An 18,933-nucleotide genomic window follows, 5' to 3' on the forward strand; every position below is an offset into this window, starting at 1 on the left:
CCAAACACAGTTGGATATTGAAATCACTGAGGTCTGTAAACATGGTTGTAGTCTTTTCTATGAGTTGATTTTAATGATGTTGCATCGTGTTAAGACTGATAGTCATGAAATGATATTGGCAAGAGAAGAATTCAGTTGCCCACAGCCAGTTGCCGCAGCACAGTCTATCAGAGTTCTAGGTATTTTCTTTAAATGCTGTAATAAAACCACTGTCCAAGTGATAATTTCTTACATATTTATACCATAGTTTTAAAAATATAAATTCGCATACTCACATATCCTAGCCACATGTAGATTTAAAATATTTCCCAATGAAGCCAGGAATTTCAGAATTCCTTTGCTTTACACTCTTTTGAGTATCTGAGAGAGAAAAGTTACAAAAAAGATGGAGCTATCATATGATCTTAAAAAAACAAAACAAAAACAAACCCCCTAAAACCTGAGGATAATACAGACATTTGAGATATTATTTGATTAGGTAATATAGCTGCATCTTTGCATGTCCCAGTATGCCTTAAAAATAAAACTTGTTAAAGGAGCTACTTACATCTGAGCAATATAATCTCTTCAAGTGATGGGAAAGGTGGCCTATGAATCATTTATGTAAAATTCTTATGATTTTTTATAAGTTCATAAAGTACTGTTTGTCCAGAGTCCATGCTGTAGAAGAGATTGTGCTGGAATAGAATCCTATTGTTTCTTTAAAAAACTGAGACAATTTAAAGGACACATTCCAGTATGTTTTGGACAGACATTTCCACTGTATTGGCTTTTTACAGCTCACGCCGCACCACAATAATACCAACTTTATTTTTGCTAAATAAATATCTGGACTGTGTTTGCATCCCAATAACAGTACTCCATATAATTAATAGTACTAGTTAATGCAAAGGAATGGAGTCTCAGTACTAATTAAGGAAAGGGAAAAGAGGTGGTAATGTGAGAAACCTTCTTTAATCTCAAACCAGGTCATGTTTTGTAAAACAATGTCAGTCTCCATACATAGTATTTGCTGGTGCCTTCAAATTTGGCGTTAGAGAAATTAATGCCTCCTAAGCCATGTGTAAAGAAAACATTGGTATATTTTTTTAAAGGCTATTTTTGAACAATATTACTTGTGTAAATGAAAATCTTTCACACTAGCTGATCTTGGCTCGGAATAAAAATAAGTCCTTTATACTTCTGAAGACGAGGGAACGGCAGTGAATATAATGTAAGATTTGCAGGAAGTGAATCGGAATAGTTCATAGGATAAATGAGTCGTATGATGGGGAATCTCCTTGTATTCTCTTCTCCGCACAAACTCACAGAAATGCAGTTCCTTGCTCTTGTAGTCAGGGAATAGCATGAAAGATTCTCCCCCCCACTTAGAATAGCATGGAAGTTCTCTCTCTCTCTCTGGTGCAAGAAGCACCAGAGAAGCAGGGGATGGATTTTGGCCAATGGGTTCCATGGAAGAGGTATGTTTTTAACCACAAGAGGGGGATAGGTAGTAGGGGGATATAAAAGGCCCCCTAAAATAAGGCTCCTGCTACTGTGGGAGCCCCATCATTCCAAGTGCAAAGTCCTCATGTGGGTCAACAAGAGGCTCGTTGAGAGAATTTCAGATCTGGAATGAAACTTAAGAGGTCCGCTGGTACAGTGACATCATTCTGCAGAAGAGGAAACTAGGGCTTTAGTGAAGTAACCTACATCAATCATTACTAAAGCAAACTGTCTTTAAGTTTCTCTTGTTGGTATCTTTTTTGTTTGAACGACACAGTTTTTGGTTTTCAATGTTGTCATTTGGAGCATTTCTGCATATTGGAAAATGTCATAGCTGTTCTTGAAGCCTGAGGGTTCAAAAAATGCAATGCAACATTTCCAAGCCAAATACCGTCGCGTGCTAACGATGAGCATTGGGAACACTGCAACTCATCTCCCAGTTCCGGGCCTTTTCCAACCATCACTCAGGATTAAAGAATTAGGAAGGATAAATTACCACATAATCATAATCTATAAAAATACTGGCTGAGAACACACTAAAAAACTCTCAATAAATAAATATTGGGCATTTGCTTATGAAAGTCAGTGAAGATATACTCTTCAGAAATCATGTCCATACTTTCAGGCTGCTTTTTACAAATCACACATACAGAGTCCAACAAATGGCAAAGGTTCAGGTTAGGATACAATTTGATAGAAAAATGACTTTTGACGTGGTATTTCTACAAAGGAATACAACTAATGTTGAGTTCCTAATGTCTCAGTTTCGAAGGCAATACTTAAAGAGATCCAAAATGTTTTTAGCCGTGGCAACATCATTTAAATGAGAGTTCAGCCCCTACGGTAACCCCTTTTGAAAGGGATGACACTCATTAGGATGTATTCATTCTGGAATTTTCCCTTACAGACCAACTGCACTGCTGTGTAGTCACGCCTCGGAGGCACCTGTACATGGTACTTCTTGAGAACTGAAGCTACCCCGGCGACCCATTCTGTTCCTCTTTCTTGTCTGGTGTTTCAAAAAGTTCAGTGGCCTGATGTCTGATACAGTGGGTTCTTGGGATATCCATCTGGCCACACACATTCCTCAGAACACAGGTTTATTCTCAGGATGACTTATAGCAAGTGATTCTGGTTTCCAGTCTGGTTGAAAAAAGTGAATATTGAATGTCTGTGCCCAGTTCTTAAAGACTCGTTTCTCTGTGATAAAGCGGTGATGACTGCCCTTCCGTCCTCGCTCGTGGGAGAGGTACATCGTACATTCATCAGGTCCAAGAGGTTCGTAATAGTGATAAGGTACTGAAGGGTGATCGGGATCCCTGTAGGAGGAAAACGAGATAACTGATTAAAGCCAAAAAAAAAAAAAAAATTCCTTTCACAGATTTAGGTAAGATGTTATCTTTAATAAGCCGATAAGCACAAACCATACTTTCAAGTTAAATGAATTCAACAAACGGTTTTGCTGATGTTTAAGCAATATGCACGTGAAGAGGGTCTGAGGCTGTGAAATAAACTCAGCGACCATCATTATCAAACAGCAAGATTAAACGTGAGCCCGTAGGATGTTCAGGCTTTTGGGATTTGGAAACTACGTAGTCCTAAGAGCCAGCTATACTTATGATTTCCACTCTTGCCCCACACAGTCTGTTTAGCACAAACAGCTATGAAGATATTTACAAAACAAAAGCACATCATCCTCCTTCCCCAGCCCCGCCCCACTCCAAACCCTCCAGGGGCTTCCACTTCCACTAAGAGCGTGGCCTACAGGGTGTTCCGTGATCTGGCTCCTCTCCAGAGCCTTCTCCTAATCCACTTGACCTTGTCTGCTATGCTTCCGCCTTACTGGCCTCTCCGGTGGTCATCTCGAGCAAGCTGGTCCCTCGCCTGAGGCCTTGGCTATTGAGGGCAGTCACCTGGCTGGAACGTTCTCCCATCAGCTCACTCCTTCTCACTGCTAGGGATCAATGCAAATGTATCCTCCTCGGAGAGGGCTTACCTGATGCCTGCCCCTTCTCTCTATCTCACTTGCATTTATTTCCCTTGTGGCATTAATCATTCTCTGAAACTGCTGTCGTTGTTTACTTGCTTATTGTCTGTTCATGAGAGCAGGCCTTTGTCTTGTTCTTAGCAGGCGCTCAATAATTATTTTTTGAAGTTCTGTTGTTGAAAGAAATTTATATGGAGTTAGCAGCTAAACGGCAGGCCTCTAAAGACAATTCTTCCTCCAGGTATGGAAAGTGGATGATGCAAGTTTGATCGCACGGGAGAAACTCAGCAGGCACGATGCCACCATTTTTCTCTTGCTGTTTTAGACGGACAATGTACTTAAACCTAGAGTCTCTACGTTGAGAAAGTCCGAATCTTCAACCCCCGCTGTGTAGCCCGAGAGTCCCCACATTTTTCAGTCTCTATATCCCTGTCTCCACCTCATAGGAGAAACACTGGCTCATTTGTTCAAGGTAATGTGAACAGGATTAACATGTGGTGGTGGTGAGCGCCCTGATGTAGGGTTACTAAAATATCTCACCCCCAAAGAGGTCTGGTCTCAGACTGGGTTCCATTCCACCCCACCTCTTCTGTCTTGAAGTCTAAATGATAAGAGCAGTCAAGATATCCCAGCAGATAAACCTTCCTACCTTGACCTACACTCACCAAGCGGCCTTGTTGCGAGACTAAGCTCTTCTTGGTCTCTTCTTAGCGTTTCTCTTAAAAAGTGTCCCAGCTTCCTGCAATCCACCTTACAGTGTTTGATGCCCTGGGGTCTCCCTCCCAGCACTCAGCTTTACTCTAAGTACAGTAACTTGGTTTCCCAGAGATGCTCATCCTGCTAGATACCTATTCGTTTTCTTCAGAGGAGATCAATACACAAATGGCTCTTAGAGTAGCAAGTTTTCTGGGGTCAGGGATCGAAGTCTTTTATCAAGAGGGGTGTCGAGTTCATGGCTCTGAAGACAATAAACCTTTGAGCTTCCTCTCCTCTGAGGTTAAAGTTCTTCCAGGAAGAGAGATTTACTTTTGTCATGCAGCATTTAAACATTCCTCATCCTGGGTTGGATGCTGCGCTGAGTTAATAGTTTGCATCTCTATTATGCCTGTCTCAGAAGTATCTCTATGTTCTATAGTGAGACATCAGATCCTGTCCTGTCCAGTTATTATAGAGTTTGCTTATTTACTTACCCTAGAAATTGAAACCCCTTAAAATTTTAATAGAACGTGTTTTCAATATAGAAAGTGCATGGTAGGAAAAATTCGAGTTGGAATGGACCACTATGAAGAAACAAAATTAAAAAAAGAGAAATAGAAATTTGTGGGACAAGTCTCCCCAGATTCATATGGCTTAATTTGGGGAACCGTGCTAAATTCATGTTGCCATGGTAAACTTGGGGTTAAGCTTTTATTCCAGTACGGATCAGGTTTTAAATCTGATTCATCTAAGTTTTGGACATATTATTGGCATCAATCTGACTAAAGAGGCAATCAGGTTTCTAAAAATATCATGAGATTGATTTGACACCTAGGCATAGAGGGAAATTGGAAACCAGATAAAGGATGCTATAGGATCAATTTCCTTATTCAGGAAGACCATCTCCTTGAATGAAAATGTATCTGACTCCACACTGCTCTCCTAAAGGGAGAATTAAATTTACATATTTGGTTCTGATGGTTTCAAAGGTGTCCAAATAACTGAGGGTTGTCTTCATGCTTTAAAACTTTGTCCAAATGGCAGAAAAGGGCTTGATGGGACTTAGAAGGCAGAGCCGAAGCAACTGCAGGGACAGCTCTGCTGTAGGTTGTCAGCCTGCCATCAGGTGTCATCCACTGTGCTGTTCAGAAAGCCCTTCCTTCAGAAAGTTCAAGCTTATAATTCCTTAAGCCTTTTTTCCCAATCCTGACTTTCTAAAGGCTGCCATAGTTTGTTTCCCCTCCATGTGATCCAAATGAAAACAGCAATAAAAATCAGCAGACTTTCCACATCAGGAGGCTACTACTGTAAAAGAGAGGATTCTGGAGCTCAGGTTGCTGTCTGGGGTCAGGGGATGCTCAGGGAGTGAAGGTGCAGGGGTGTGGGCTGTGTGGGCATGATAATCACAGACCCAGTTCCCTAAGTGGCAGCAGCCTCTCATCAGCCCTCCAGGGGCCAGTGGGGGAACAAATCCTGCAGAATAATGTGAAGAAGGATTGTTTTTTCTCTATAGAGAAAGCAGGTAGGGAGAATGAAAGAACTACCATGTAGTGCACAGGTATTAAAGAAATACCATGGCCTATGTTCCACCTCCATAGAGTCTGGTTTAATTGATTTGGAGAGGGTCCCAGGCATAGGTATTTTAAAAAGTGCCTTAGGTTTGAGTATCAAAATAAATAATGGCAGTATTGGATTATGAGTCCCACAAAATAAAACTGAATAAATATCCATGAGCCCATGATGATTTCAATAAATTACTGAATAAATAAATAAATGAAATACAGAATAATTCCAATTAATAATCTAGAAAGAATGAGGGAATAGAAAATCACCATTAGAACAATGCAGTAATTGTTGCAGGCAAGACGCACAGATGAATGGAATATGAGAGAGGAAAAGCATGAGGAGAAATAGGTTATTTGCATAAAGTCCCCTCAATGTATTTATTAATGATAGAGGGAAAAATTGTAACTTTACAATGAGTAAACCTGGCAGACACCACCTTCACCAAGTGACCAAGGTTAACTCGCCAGTAATAAGACATTTTGACATCATGTACCTCTTGATATGAAATGCTATTTCTTCTGTGGTATCTTTCTCAGTAATGCATAGCCTCAATCTAATAATTAGAAACTATCACACAAATCCAAAGTGATGGACATCCTACAATGACCAGAATTCTTCAAATGTGTCGGAGTCATGAAAGATAAGGAAAGACTGAGGAACTGTCACAGACTGGAGGAGACTAATGAGACATGATAAGAAAACGCAAAGGGATCCTGGATTGGGTTCTGCAGGAGAAAAATGATATCAGTAGGAAAAATGGTGAAATGTGGATAAAGTTTGAAGTTTATTTAAGAGTATTGTACCGGTGTTAATTTCTTAGTTTTGATAATTTTGATAATTGGACCAAAATGGTAACATTAGGGGAAGCTGGGTGAAGGGTATACAAGAACTCTCTGTACACTTTTTGCAACATTTTCTGTAAGTCTAAAACTTTTTCGAAACAAAAAAATTTAAAAAGGTAACAATGTTATAAAGTTCTGTAGGAGATTCTAATATGCAGCCAGGTTTAAGAAGGCTGATTTAGTTAAATATCTGCTAAGCCTCAGTGCTTAGCTTATATTATCTCCTTTATTCTCCATCAGGCGTCTAAGGTTAAGTACCACTACTCCGTGTGATGGGTGAGCATCCGGCACCCAGGGTGAGAATCCGGCGCCCAGGGTGAGAGTCCTGTGCCTGGTTTAAGCACACAGCCTCACTCATGGGCCATCCAAGATTCTAGACTTGACTCACATAGTGCTCAGTACTCCACATAGACTAACATTTAATCCTCACGTCACCCCAGTGAGAGAGGTACTGTTATTACCTCTGTTTTACAAATGAGAAAACTCATACCCAGAGAAATTGAAGAAGTTTCAGGGCCCAGATCTGAACCAAAGCTGTACTCTTAAGAGTGAGGCTCTGTGTCTTGGAAAAATTCCTGTGCCACCAGGTGGCTGTCTGCACTAATGGCACCCCGGGTTCCCGTTGGGTTGGCACCATATGGTTGAGAGCAACTCTGGCCTTGCTGCATTCTCCCAAGCACCCACCTACAGAGGTGCCCGTGCCTGGTGGGCACTGTGCAGCGGGTCAGGGTGCGAAGCACAGGTCTCATGCTCATTTACAGTTCTGCCCACTCATATGTTATCAATGGCAGCAGGAGCTGGTGACGTGCCATTTTAAATCTTCTAAAGCTAGGCTGTGCAATTGGAAAGAAACCTCGTATCATTAACAGGTAAGGGTGGATATTTCCATTTCCGGGTATGATCTAGGCTGACCCTGATCTCCCAGTTTGGGCTGGATGATCTAGAAGGCTACAAAGATCCTGATGAAAGAATGGTGCTTTTGCCTCTCTTGAGAGCCTCAGATACTCTCTCCAAACACACTTTTATTCTTGGCATGGTATACAGTACCATATAGCAGGTAGTCAGGGACTGTTTGAGGGATAGTGTTGAATCCGTAGCTGTCAAGTACCTCGGTTGTTCGGAAACTGGCTCGCACTGGGGGTCTTGGGGACAGTACGGAGCATTCAGAAGGAAATGTTCCCCTAACAGGCCTTCCTACACAGCTGCTTCAGGCCCGGGAGGCCCCATGAACCACCTTTATTCTGTTGCCTCCATTTCTTGTTTTTACAGCCTCTTTTGGAAGGAAACTGCCACACACCTTGGAAGCCAGTGAAATAATACTTGTGCTTCTGGGGCACAAAAAGTGCCGAGAGCCTGCGGCTGCCCACCCGTCATGGGTCAAAGGCCCAAGTGAGTCGCCTGAACCCCATATCCACACCCAACCACTCAGGCACCTCAGGTGATGCCATAGCGTCTCGTAACAGATGCATTGGAGCCATGGGACAGAGGAAGGTAATGAAGACACCCAGTGACCAGTAAGTTGGTCAAATTATAGCAAAGATAGAAGAAGAAATTACGGCAAAGTTAAGCATCTATGAAAAAAAAGTACAACAATGTATTTTAAATTCACTTCATAAAATGTGAACCACGTGGACGCATTACATTCCATACCCGTCCTCTGTAAGCGTCTGATTCTACAGGGTAGACTGGTGCCAAGTAGGAACTTGCCCTGTAATGCTGGCAGCTTTATTAATGTTCACTAGCTAATAACTCTGGCAGAATCAGCTCTCTGATATTCATGATACCTTTGAGATGTCCTTCACGTTATGGATAAGATATTCATTTAGTTCCATGACAGTGATTACTCTGAGTCGTTACTCTGCTAATTAATACTCAAGAAATGGTGGGTAACAGAGAGTTGTAAACTTGGTAATGTGTTAAGTATGACCAGAAATATGACTGTTAGATAGAATTTAAATGCTTGGCCCATTGTTATCACAAATAATTTACAATGGAAAATGAGATTAAAAATACTCACCATCACTTAGTTTGGAAAGCAATGATAACAGAGCCTTTCCATTGCAATTTATAGTCCATCTAGAGAGAATGGATTTGCCTTCCCATATGGATACGGCGTGATTTAAAGGGCTATGTCCCCATAATAATATATTTTGAGGCTGTCTCTGGTGTGACACGACATTAATTTTCTCTGGCTTTCTGAACACTGATGAGCCTGGCGTCCAGTGATGGAGGCAGGATGGAGACTAATGTCTCATGCCTGAGGACCCAGTGCTGGCCTTGGCTGGGAACGATACAGGTGGCCACCAGTGACTTCTTTGGACCCTCGAAATCGGTACTTGCCACTGGCTAATTATACTCTTCACTCACCTGGCACTTTTGATCTTGGAATAAATATAGAATCAGTCTCCTAAACACCGTCAAGGAAAGGAAGGTTTTTATTTATTCGTTGAGTTAATCAATACTGAATACATACTACATGCCAGACACAATGGCAAGAGCTAGGGACACAAACGTGGCTTGAGATAGGACCCCTTCCCTTGAGGAGATTACAGGCTGATGAAGGAGATGGACATGTCACTCAGTTAGCTGAGGCAGAGGGGAAGGTGGCAGAGGCCCCAGTAGGGGCCCAGGTGGGGTCTGACTCAGATAGGAAGGCAAGGAAAGCTTGGAGGAAGAGGACCTCCAAAGCAGTGGAGGGAGGGGTTAAGAGTGTTAGCTCTTGAGCCCTGAAGACCTGAATTCAAATCCCAGCTCCATCACTTACCTGCCCCACGACTTTGGCCAGTTGTTTCATGTCCTCAAGCTTCATATGTAAAATGGCGATAATAATAATGTTTATCTCCTGGGATTATCATAATGGTTCCATGAAATGGCACTTGTACTCGTACTCAGCACAGCACCAGCATGTGGTATGTGCAGAAAAACTATCAGCCATTAATATTACGGTGAAGAACCGGTAGTGATCAGCCAGATTAAGAAGGAGGGGATGGATGTTCCGAGATGAGGGCAAAGGGACAGGTGTGTGCAGGGTGAGCTCCTTCTTGAGTTCCTCAGTACGGCTAAAACAAGTCTGTGAGTAGAGGAGATGAGAGTAAGGTGGCTGCAGAGGTCAGGTCCTGAGGGCTTGTGTGCTAAGCTAGGGAGTGTGAACTTTCTTCTAAAAGCTGTGGGGACCTACGGAGGGGTTTAAGTGATAGAGTCAGACTTGCGGTTTATCCAACAGCACAGTGGTGTTTGGAGAGGAAAGAGAAAGATCAGAGTTGGGGAGAGTGGTCAGGAGTCTATTGCAGCACCAGATTAAGGAGGAAACTGTTGCACGCCAGTCACATGACTTTTAGTCAGCGTTAGATTCTGCCAGGTTTCGAATAACATGTCCTTCATCTGCCACCATGGCCATTTATACATTCACTCTTTCCATTTGTGGTGTTAAATATGAACGTGGGGTCCATGTGCTAAGTAGTTTAGAGGCTACTGGAAATCTTCTTGCCAATGAATGATTCCTGGAAGTAAGCCTGGCCCTTTGGGTGGGAGGGTTGAGAAGGCCAGACCTCCAGGAGAGCTGGATGGAAAATGACAGCTCCAGGCTTGTAGGAGTGAACCCACCCACACGTCTTAGAAGTCAGGCACTCATGGATGGCTCAGCTGTCTGCTCCCAGGATATAATTTAGTCCCCTCCTGCACCTCCCTATATATCCCAGCATATAGCAGCTGACATTCCCTTTGGGTCACTGCCACGCTAAGCTGATGGGAATGACTGCAGAAGTAGTCCAGCGTTTGGTCCTCCTGTGCCTTGGTTTCCTTGGCAAGGAGACGGTGATGACTCTATTTTCCTTAAAGGTGTGTGAGAGTGTGATTTAGATTGGAAAGCGGCATGACCGTATCTTAGACCAGAGGTCATCAAGGCTGTCAACGTTCTTATTTGCCACGGGACCCTTTGTGATATGAGAGCCCACAGGTAAAACAGAGAGAAGTTCATCTGCTGCCGATGAAGTGGGGCAGGAGGGGGCAATGTTCTTTCATCTTAGCTCCTTGCCCTTGTTCCACCGGATCAGGGCAGGAGAAAGCCAGAGCTGGATGTTTCAGTAAAGCCCTGTGCATCAGAGACTACGACAGGCAGAATGTGAATATTTTCTCCCACAGGAACCTTGGGAACCTTCTGTCCCTTATGACTGAATTGTGTCCAAGTGACACGCAGGAGACCAAAGGCGGGAACCCTGTCTCATTCATCTTTGATTATGTCCCTAAGTGCCCAACACAAGTTAGGTGAATGAATCAGAGTCTCTGTGATTTGTTTAGTAAATGACTTCTTTTGAGGGTCCTAGTTGTATCTCAAAGTCTGGAAAGGTTAATTTACCCAAAAAGAGCAGTTGGCTCTCCTTTCGTTTGCTGAACCCTGGCCCCATGTGCCTAACTCTTCATTCCAGTGAGAGACTGGGCATAAAGAAGCCACAGAATGGGGGAGTCTGCTGTGAGCAGCCCGTGGGGTGTCCTGCAAGGAGCTGGAGGGAAAGTGGGACCCAATTCACATGGGAGCCTTTCGTGTCCTTGGCCCTTTCTGCCAACAAAGCACTGTTCATTAGTGCTCGCCAGACAGCTCCTTAAAATGTGCTCATGGGTGCATACCTGCAGATGAGTGAGCCCTTTCTCCTCGTAAATTTATCCACACTTAATGTACACCAGCACTGTGCCAAGCATTCCTCATCTATTATGTCATGGAATTATCATATAACCCCGTGAGGTAAGCACTAATGTCATCATCATCTGCAGACATGGAAACTACGGCTTCTGAGACGGTCATTAAGTAACCTGCCCACGGTAACTAAGGCTCAGTGAGGTTGAAGAACTTTCTCAAGGTCACATAGCTTCTGACCTTGAGAAATATGGCTCATTTTCGGTCATATAAACACCCTTTGACTACAGCACGAGAGAGAGAAGACAGGGCCATTCATTCACTCAGTATGTATGAAGCATCTGCTATAGGTCAGGACGGTACTGATCTACTGTTCTGTGCACCATGGCTCCAACAGTGATCCCAACACACAAAAGTCTCTGCCCTCAAGGTGTGTATATCCTGGTGGACTCAACCAGCATGAGGTCTGTCATCTCACAAAAGCTTCCCTACCACTTTTTGCCCCGGTGATATCTTATCTCCCTATGTCCTACAGCTCATGACACATGTACCCTGCTGGCCTTAGAGTTCTTAGCTTCTTTCAAAATCAAGACAAAGGGGGAATGATCAGACTAGTAGCTGGATTAACTTATAAGTTGCTTTTTCATTTTCTGGTGGTGATACTCTTTGCAAGAGTCATTTTGACTCCAAGTGGCTTTGCTGTGCTTGTTAGATTTCTGTGTGGGTAAGGCTTATCGTAAGCCTCCAGGAAGAAAGAGCTGTGGCCTGTTCTTTGAACCCCTCCCAAAATTCTTGGTACCTTTCAGGGCAATTCTCAAGGGCTTAGGATAATATTAATAATTATTTTATATATTTTATGTATAATAGTAAAGTATTAGTAACACTAATGTTATTAATAATCTTTCCTGAGCACTAACTGTGTGCTGGGCACTGTCAAACGTTCTACTGCCATGATCTCATTTAATCCTCACCATGACCTGTTTGCTTTTATTATTATTTTCTTATGCCCAATTTGCAGATGAGGACAGCAAGGTTCAAGGTCACCGGTAGGAACTGGGTGCCTGGTGGTTCAGCCCATGTGTCCTGGACGTGAAGATGAAAGGAACCTGGGAATCAATCTTTACTGCTCCTTCCTTTCTTACCCTCCCTAAACAGGCATCAGGACTGAAGAGGATGCTGTCACCAGCCTAACCCTCTGCACCAGAGGATGCCCAGCACACTTCTTCGCTCTCTCTGATAGGACACTGGGGTTAGGGAGCCTTCTGATGAGTCCTGGCCAAAATCATCTTGTGAGAACAACTGTTGAACCTTTGGGATGGTGGCTGAGGAACAGAAATTCAGAGCGGCTGCCAACATACGGTGCACGGACGGTATCTTGACTTCCTTGCTAGTGTCATCGTATAAATTGTTCCCATCCTAAGTGCACCAAGCCGTGATGAACTAAATCTGAGTAAGAGAGATGACAGGTTAACTTGCCTTTCATTTGTTTTCCATAATAAGTGCAATATTTCCTTGAACACTTTAAGTCATTAACATTTCAATTTCTTCATGCTCTTTTTCTCCGGTGCCCTAAGGGCAATATTACATAATTATATCTGCCGTCTAACCATCAGCTTTGATGGCTCTTTGCATGCCCAAAGGGGCCACTGCCACTGCCTTTGTTAGCCTGTTGGTTTGAGGAGGCAGTTGGCTTTTTTACACCATCTTACCTACTTCTTTGCACAGAGGTTGTTAAAGGGGAAAACAAGGCCAGTGCATTAAGTGATGAGGAACTGGGTGAGGGTCCAAGCTCACTCTGGCCATGTACTAGGTGCTGTTCCAAGCACTTCACATGTATTCACTTATTTAATCCACCTCCAATACTCTGAGGCAGAGTCTATTATTATCATCACATCCACTTCTAATGACGAGGAAGCTGAGACACAGAGAGAATGAGTGACCTACTCAAGGTCGCACTAGGTTAGTAAGTGGCAGGGCTGGGCTTTGAACCTGTGCCGTCTGCGTCCAGACTCCACCCACTTCCTTACTACATCATGTCTTCCCTGGGGATGCGTGAGTCCAGGCAGATTTCAAAGGCCTGCTCTGTCCACCCCTTTCCTTCTCCCCTGTGACCTGACTCTTACATATAAACTAGTACGGCTGCTGTGTGGTCTTTGGATTAAAAAGGGTGGGAGAAAAGTGGCAAAGTGATAATGGCACAATAAAGTATGCTTCATCATTCTTGCATCAAACCTCCAAATGGTAGAATTTGCCTAAAGGCTCACAGACTTTGAGAAGTTGTTAGGTTTAAAACACATGAAGGTATAAGCAGGCATAAATTTTAATGAACAAGTTTAAAATGCCCTCCCACCCCAGATCTTACCATTTAAATATCATGACTGAGGCCATGTGCAGGTCAGCAGGCATGCCTGAAAACCAGGAAACTTTCTGATTTTATTGGCATCGCTCCTTTAGGTTACAGGTGAATTTCAATCGGCCTTCCACAAATCAGGCCCTGAATATTTCTCAGTGTGTCTGTTAGCACACATTGAACTCTACCTGGGCACATGCCAGGAGGTAACTTAAGGTAGCAATAGAAATTATTATTACATCAAAATAATTATGCCTGTGCTTTTGGTCTTAGAAACACAAACCGAGGCTACTGATGTGGAAAGGGAAAGAGACTAAGAGGAATATTTTAATTTTGGAAAACAGGCCTTAACCGTCAAAGAAATTGCCCTCTTTAATTCATTAAAAATTACCACATTCCTTTCAAATGAGAATAAAACTAATATACTTTTTAATGAATTAATGAATTTATTTTGGGCTGCATTGGGTCTTTGTTGCTGTGCACGGGCTTCATTGCAGTGCGCGGCTTCTCATCGCGGTGGCTTCCCTTGTTGCGGAGCATGGGCTCTAGGCACACAGGCTTCAGTAGTTGTGGCTCACAGGCTCTAGAGCTCAGGCTCAGTAGTTGTGGCTTACAGGCTTAGTTCTCTGCGGCATGTGGGATCTTCCCAGAGCAGGGATTGAACCTGTGTCCCCAGCATTGGCAGGCGGATTCTTAACCACTGCGCCACCAGGGAAGTCCCCAAAACGAATATTTCTTAATGCTTGTTCATTGTTAATATTATGCCAATTACTGCATTACTTTTGGTTGATAAATATTCAGAGGATAAATGAAGCCCACAAGATGGATTAATTCTCCAGCAGTACAAACAAAAACTTTCAATATTTTATATCACATAATTAAATGCCGTTTGCTGTTTCTAGAACCAGGACTTGGGACATGTTAATTAATTGCTTCAAGAAGACAGTAAGACATGTTTCATGGTTGATAGTTGGAATCAGATATTTATAAACACTGCACAACACTGCTGATGAATTACATTTGCAGAATAAATCCTACCTGCAGAAGTCTGGGGGCACCATGCCATAAACATTGATCCTGTCACAGAGCTCCAGGGCAATCGTCATTGTGAACCAGCCAGTGCTGAGCCAAGTGTTGGAGATCTTCCTGGAAGGAACAACAGTTAAGTGTGCAAGCTGGTAAAATAATCATTATACCCACTCCATCTTAAACCTTTTCTGGAACAAGGCTGACTATAAACACACACTCTCTCTCTCCATTTGGTAAACTCTCTCTCTCACTGTCTCTATCTGCTAAAGCTGGAACTTTAGCAGATAGAAATCTGTTACTCATGCCACCATATTCCATGATAATATGATAAATGATGTCTGTACTCCATCATGGTGGATTCTCAAGGGACTTCTACATAGTCAAAGATGATGATCAATGTTTCAATGTTTAAGTGCGGATTATTACCACTCAATTTCTTGTAAGATGACAATCCTCGTGTGTCGGCTCTTTATTAACTAGAATACTTGACTAGGTATAAGTATTCTTTTTTGCTCCACGCAGGGTGGATAACAAAGAGCTTACTAAATGTGAATAAACACAGTTGTCTTTATCAATCAATTGATCAACTGATTGATCAAATGATCTTAGGATAGAAGCTTGCCTTCAACTAGACTAATTAACACCAACATCGTGACTGAATGTCTTTCCTTAGAAGGAGTACCTTCATTTGGGAATGGGCTAATGACCAGAGGAAAAGGGACACAGGGATGCTTACGTTTAATTGAGCATTAGCCTTATTTTACCTCAGAACAGTCCGAGCCCTGTGAAAATTTTTATTAAGTGACCAGAAATGGACAGAATTTAAGGAATAAATCGGTGGGTCCCAACATTCATTCATTTGCCCGTTCAAACATCTGTATTGAGCCCCAACCACACACCAAGTCTAAGGGTAATCGTGGAGACACAACATCAAGGTCTAATGTGACTTGTGAGGATGACTCGGTCCACCATGCTATGCTGCTGTGGATATTAATTTCAATTCTTTGGGGGTTGCTGCATTTACTTTTTTTTTTCAGCGCTTGTGGCATGCATCATTAGCCAGTTTCAAACACCTTATCCCCAAGGTCAGACTGTCTGACTTTGCCCAGCCATAGCATCGTATGTGATGTGAATGAAAGAGCCGCAGGAAAGCTTTTCTACTTGCACTGCGTAGCACCCCTCTTTGAAAAGGAAGAGTTTTTGTTAAGCAGTTTGCATTATTTCCATTTCACATAAGGAATAACAACCAAAAAAGGCATTTTAAGATGTCTTTTGTTTTGTCACCTACCTGACAGGAATGGGTAATTTAGTCATTCCTGAGTTCGTGGCTTCAACTTTCTAACTCTTAACTCCTTTACTCATTTTTATTTTCCATTCCATTGTATCCAGATCCAGTAATATCCCAGGAAGTACATTTAAAATATTCTCAAGATGGAAATAGCATGGATTTGTATCTTACTAGTTTCTGTTATTCACCAGCTAAATGACCTGAGGCAGGTTATTGCTGTTCTTTGAACCTTGATTCCTTATCTAGAAAGCAAGCATGGGAAGCTCTATCTTCCTGTGCTATTTCGAGGACTAAAGGAGAGAACATCATAAAAAGTTATCTAGTCTGGTGTGTTGATACATCAAGATCCCTTCCTCGCCTCTTTGTTGCTAGGTTGGAGCAAATGAAATAATAATTCAACCATTACTCCCAGTGCTTTTTAGCACACACAAAACAACTGATATCCTTCCAACACTGCTACTGGCTCTTGTGCAGGAGCCATCATCAGTAGTCAGGGCAGTACAGTAAGTCCCTTACATATGAACTTTCAAGTTGCAAACTTTCAAAGATGTGAACGTGCGTTCGCATGTCCAATCACATAAGTTAGTTCACGTGTCTGGCATACATAGTCACATGCGTGCATCCTCTACAAGTGGTTGTGCTTTTGTGTACTTTACTGTACAGTACAGCATAGAGTACAGTAGTACAGTGTCTTTATTACAAGCCCAGGATGTCATCTGTGATGAGGAAAAAAGAACTACTACCCAGACATCACTGGATTGTTTTTTTCAAGAGGGTAGATAGAATTGAATCCAGCAAGGGAATGGAACTTGTACCATCAACATCAGGCGTGAGTGACATTGCAGCTTGCCCTCCATCTCCTGTTGCTGATGATCCTTCAGCTCTACCATCTCCCACCTCCTCTCCCTCCTCCAGTCAGTAAGTCTTCTTGCCTGTTCACTCGATGCCAGCTTCTGTATGCAGCTGTTGTACTGTACTTTTCAAGGTACGGTACTGTAAGATTAAAAACTTTTTTTATTTTTTGTGTTTGTTTTTTTATGTATTATTTGTGTGAAAAGTATTATAAATCTATTACAGTACAGCACTATATAGCCAATTGTGTTAGTTGGGTACCTAGGCTAACTTTGTTGGACTTACGAACAAATTGGACTTATGAACACACTCTTAGAACGGAACGTGTTCATATGCAGGGGACTCACTGTAATTAGAAAATTCTGGAGCCTCCAGCCTACATAGGTATTAACAATCCCCCTTGTTTTTCACCAGGACTCTAAATTCATAAGAACTTTGGGACTGGAGGAGGTGGGACAGAGCAGAGCTGACTGAATGGGGGAGGGGAAGAGAAGGCAGTGCCTTGCCTCAAGTTAGACCTTGTCTTCACCAAGGCTGTGACCTTGAGATGGCAGGTTGTTCTAGACTTAAACTGGGAGAGTGAATAACTGGAATGATGTGGAGCCCAGGAGGAGAATGACAGCTTACTTATACCCCCAGATTCCTGATCCAAGAATCACACTCATGTCCCTATGCTTTTGAGTTGTAGGAAACACTAAGAGGGCTTTTCCCAGTGGCAGAAACTTCCCTACAACTTTGGCTTTCTTTTGTGTGATGTAGTAGAAATCACAAGCCACAGCCTGAAATATAGGGGGATGTGACTCTACAGAAAAAGATTTAATGGGTAAAAATGGGGAGAATAAAAAGTGGAGGACTAAAGAAACTAAGGTGAACCTTTCTTTAAAGTGCCACTTAAAATTCCCCGGACTTGCGAAATAGTGGTCTTTTGGGATCACAGGCTATAGAAATGTAACTGCTTTGTGCTTTCTAAAAAGATTTGAACTCTTTTTCCAACAAAGGAATATCTAGTGTTTTTACACTGAATCAGCTGTAATGAAGGAATATGAAGAGCTGTCATGTGCTAATTAGGGAAAATTATCAGATATTCTTTTATATGATGAAGTAACACACTGAGCTGGTAATGCTATAGTACACACTAAATTACAATTAAAGGCCTTTCTGCTCCACCAGAATCTCATTTATAATATCTATGGAAATATTCTTTCTGCAGTTATTTCATTTATACTTCTTTTATCTAATTACTATAATATTGGTTCTGAATCATATTTTCCTAATGTACCCTGTTCAATTATAAAGTTATTTTCAAGTGCAGTTACTTTCTAATATCAAAGAATACCACTTGGCCATCTATGTCATTTGTCATGCTTCTTAATTGCAGATTGTTCCTGAGACATTTTTTCTCCACTTTTAAGTAGGGTGAAATTTCCATAAATCAAAATTTATTGAATTATCTCATTTCTTCAAAATATTAGCCTGAAATGAATGTCCTGATTGTGAGATTGCAAAATTAGATATTCCATACTTTGTGTATCTTTAATCCATGCCACTGTTTTGTTAGGTTTCAAGAAAAACATACACAGAGGCAATACTGTTAAACCCTAAGTGTTTTGTATTTTAGTTTATAGAAATAGTTTTGTTCTGAAGGGCTGTTCCGGACTTTGTTCTTTAGCTTGGAGTAGACTGAAGATTAAGAATATGGACACAGGAGAATATTGAGTCAATACAATATTAGCTTCTTTAAGACAGTTTCTTAAAGGTAAGAGGCACAAAGATTCTAAAAGTTGACAGTGTACTTTGGCATCCTACAAATCCATCAGTGTGATTCCCTGTGTGGGGACTGCATGGATCCTAGAAGATGGATGAGAAACCTGGTAGCCAGTCCATGAAATTTTACCTGTCTCTTACCATCTGGGCTCGCTAAGGATACAGGCGTATTGAGCAAAATGTTTTCACTGGTCAGAATTTAATGAATTTAGTGAGTGGGTTATGTCTTGATGTGAGGTTGTTTCCTAAAGATGTAAGGATGTAATGACTAGTCTCCAAGTTTTCAACTTAATCCCTTAAGAAGATCCGGAGCAATGTGTAAACATCCTAAATAGCTAACACTGCAGCAGTGTTTCAGGAATACTTACATTTAGCAAACAACCATTAAACTCAAAAGAGAGAAGTGTTTTCTATTGAAGAGAGTCTTTCTACTTATTTTGAATT

At 42.0% G+C, this 18,933-nt stretch overlaps 1 protein-coding gene across 1 annotated transcript in view; it reads right to left on the reverse strand.

Annotated features, from left to right (window-relative positions):
- Nucleotides 1-2,044: 2,044 nt before the first annotated feature.
- Nucleotides 2,045-18,933, reverse strand: part of ST6GALNAC5 (ST6 N-acetylgalactosaminide alpha-2,6-sialyltransferase 5) — a 174,204-nt gene continuing 157,315 nt past the window's right edge. Inside the window, exons 4-5 of the mRNA XM_004279946.3 lie at nucleotides 14,595-14,702; nucleotides 2,045-2,804 (exon numbers count right to left, since the gene is read on the reverse strand). Of these exons, the coding sequence (XP_004279994.1) occupies nucleotides 2,573-2,804; nucleotides 14,595-14,702 (340 nt within the window). The 3' untranslated portion in view covers nucleotides 2,045-2,572. The remainder of the gene's footprint in view (nucleotides 2,805-14,594; nucleotides 14,703-18,933) is intronic.

The sequence above is a fragment of the Orcinus orca genome, chromosome 1, assembly GCF_937001465.1.
Source record: "Orcinus orca chromosome 1, mOrcOrc1.1, whole genome shotgun sequence".
Taxonomy (NCBI): Eukaryota; Metazoa; Chordata; class Mammalia; order Artiodactyla; family Delphinidae; genus Orcinus; species Orcinus orca.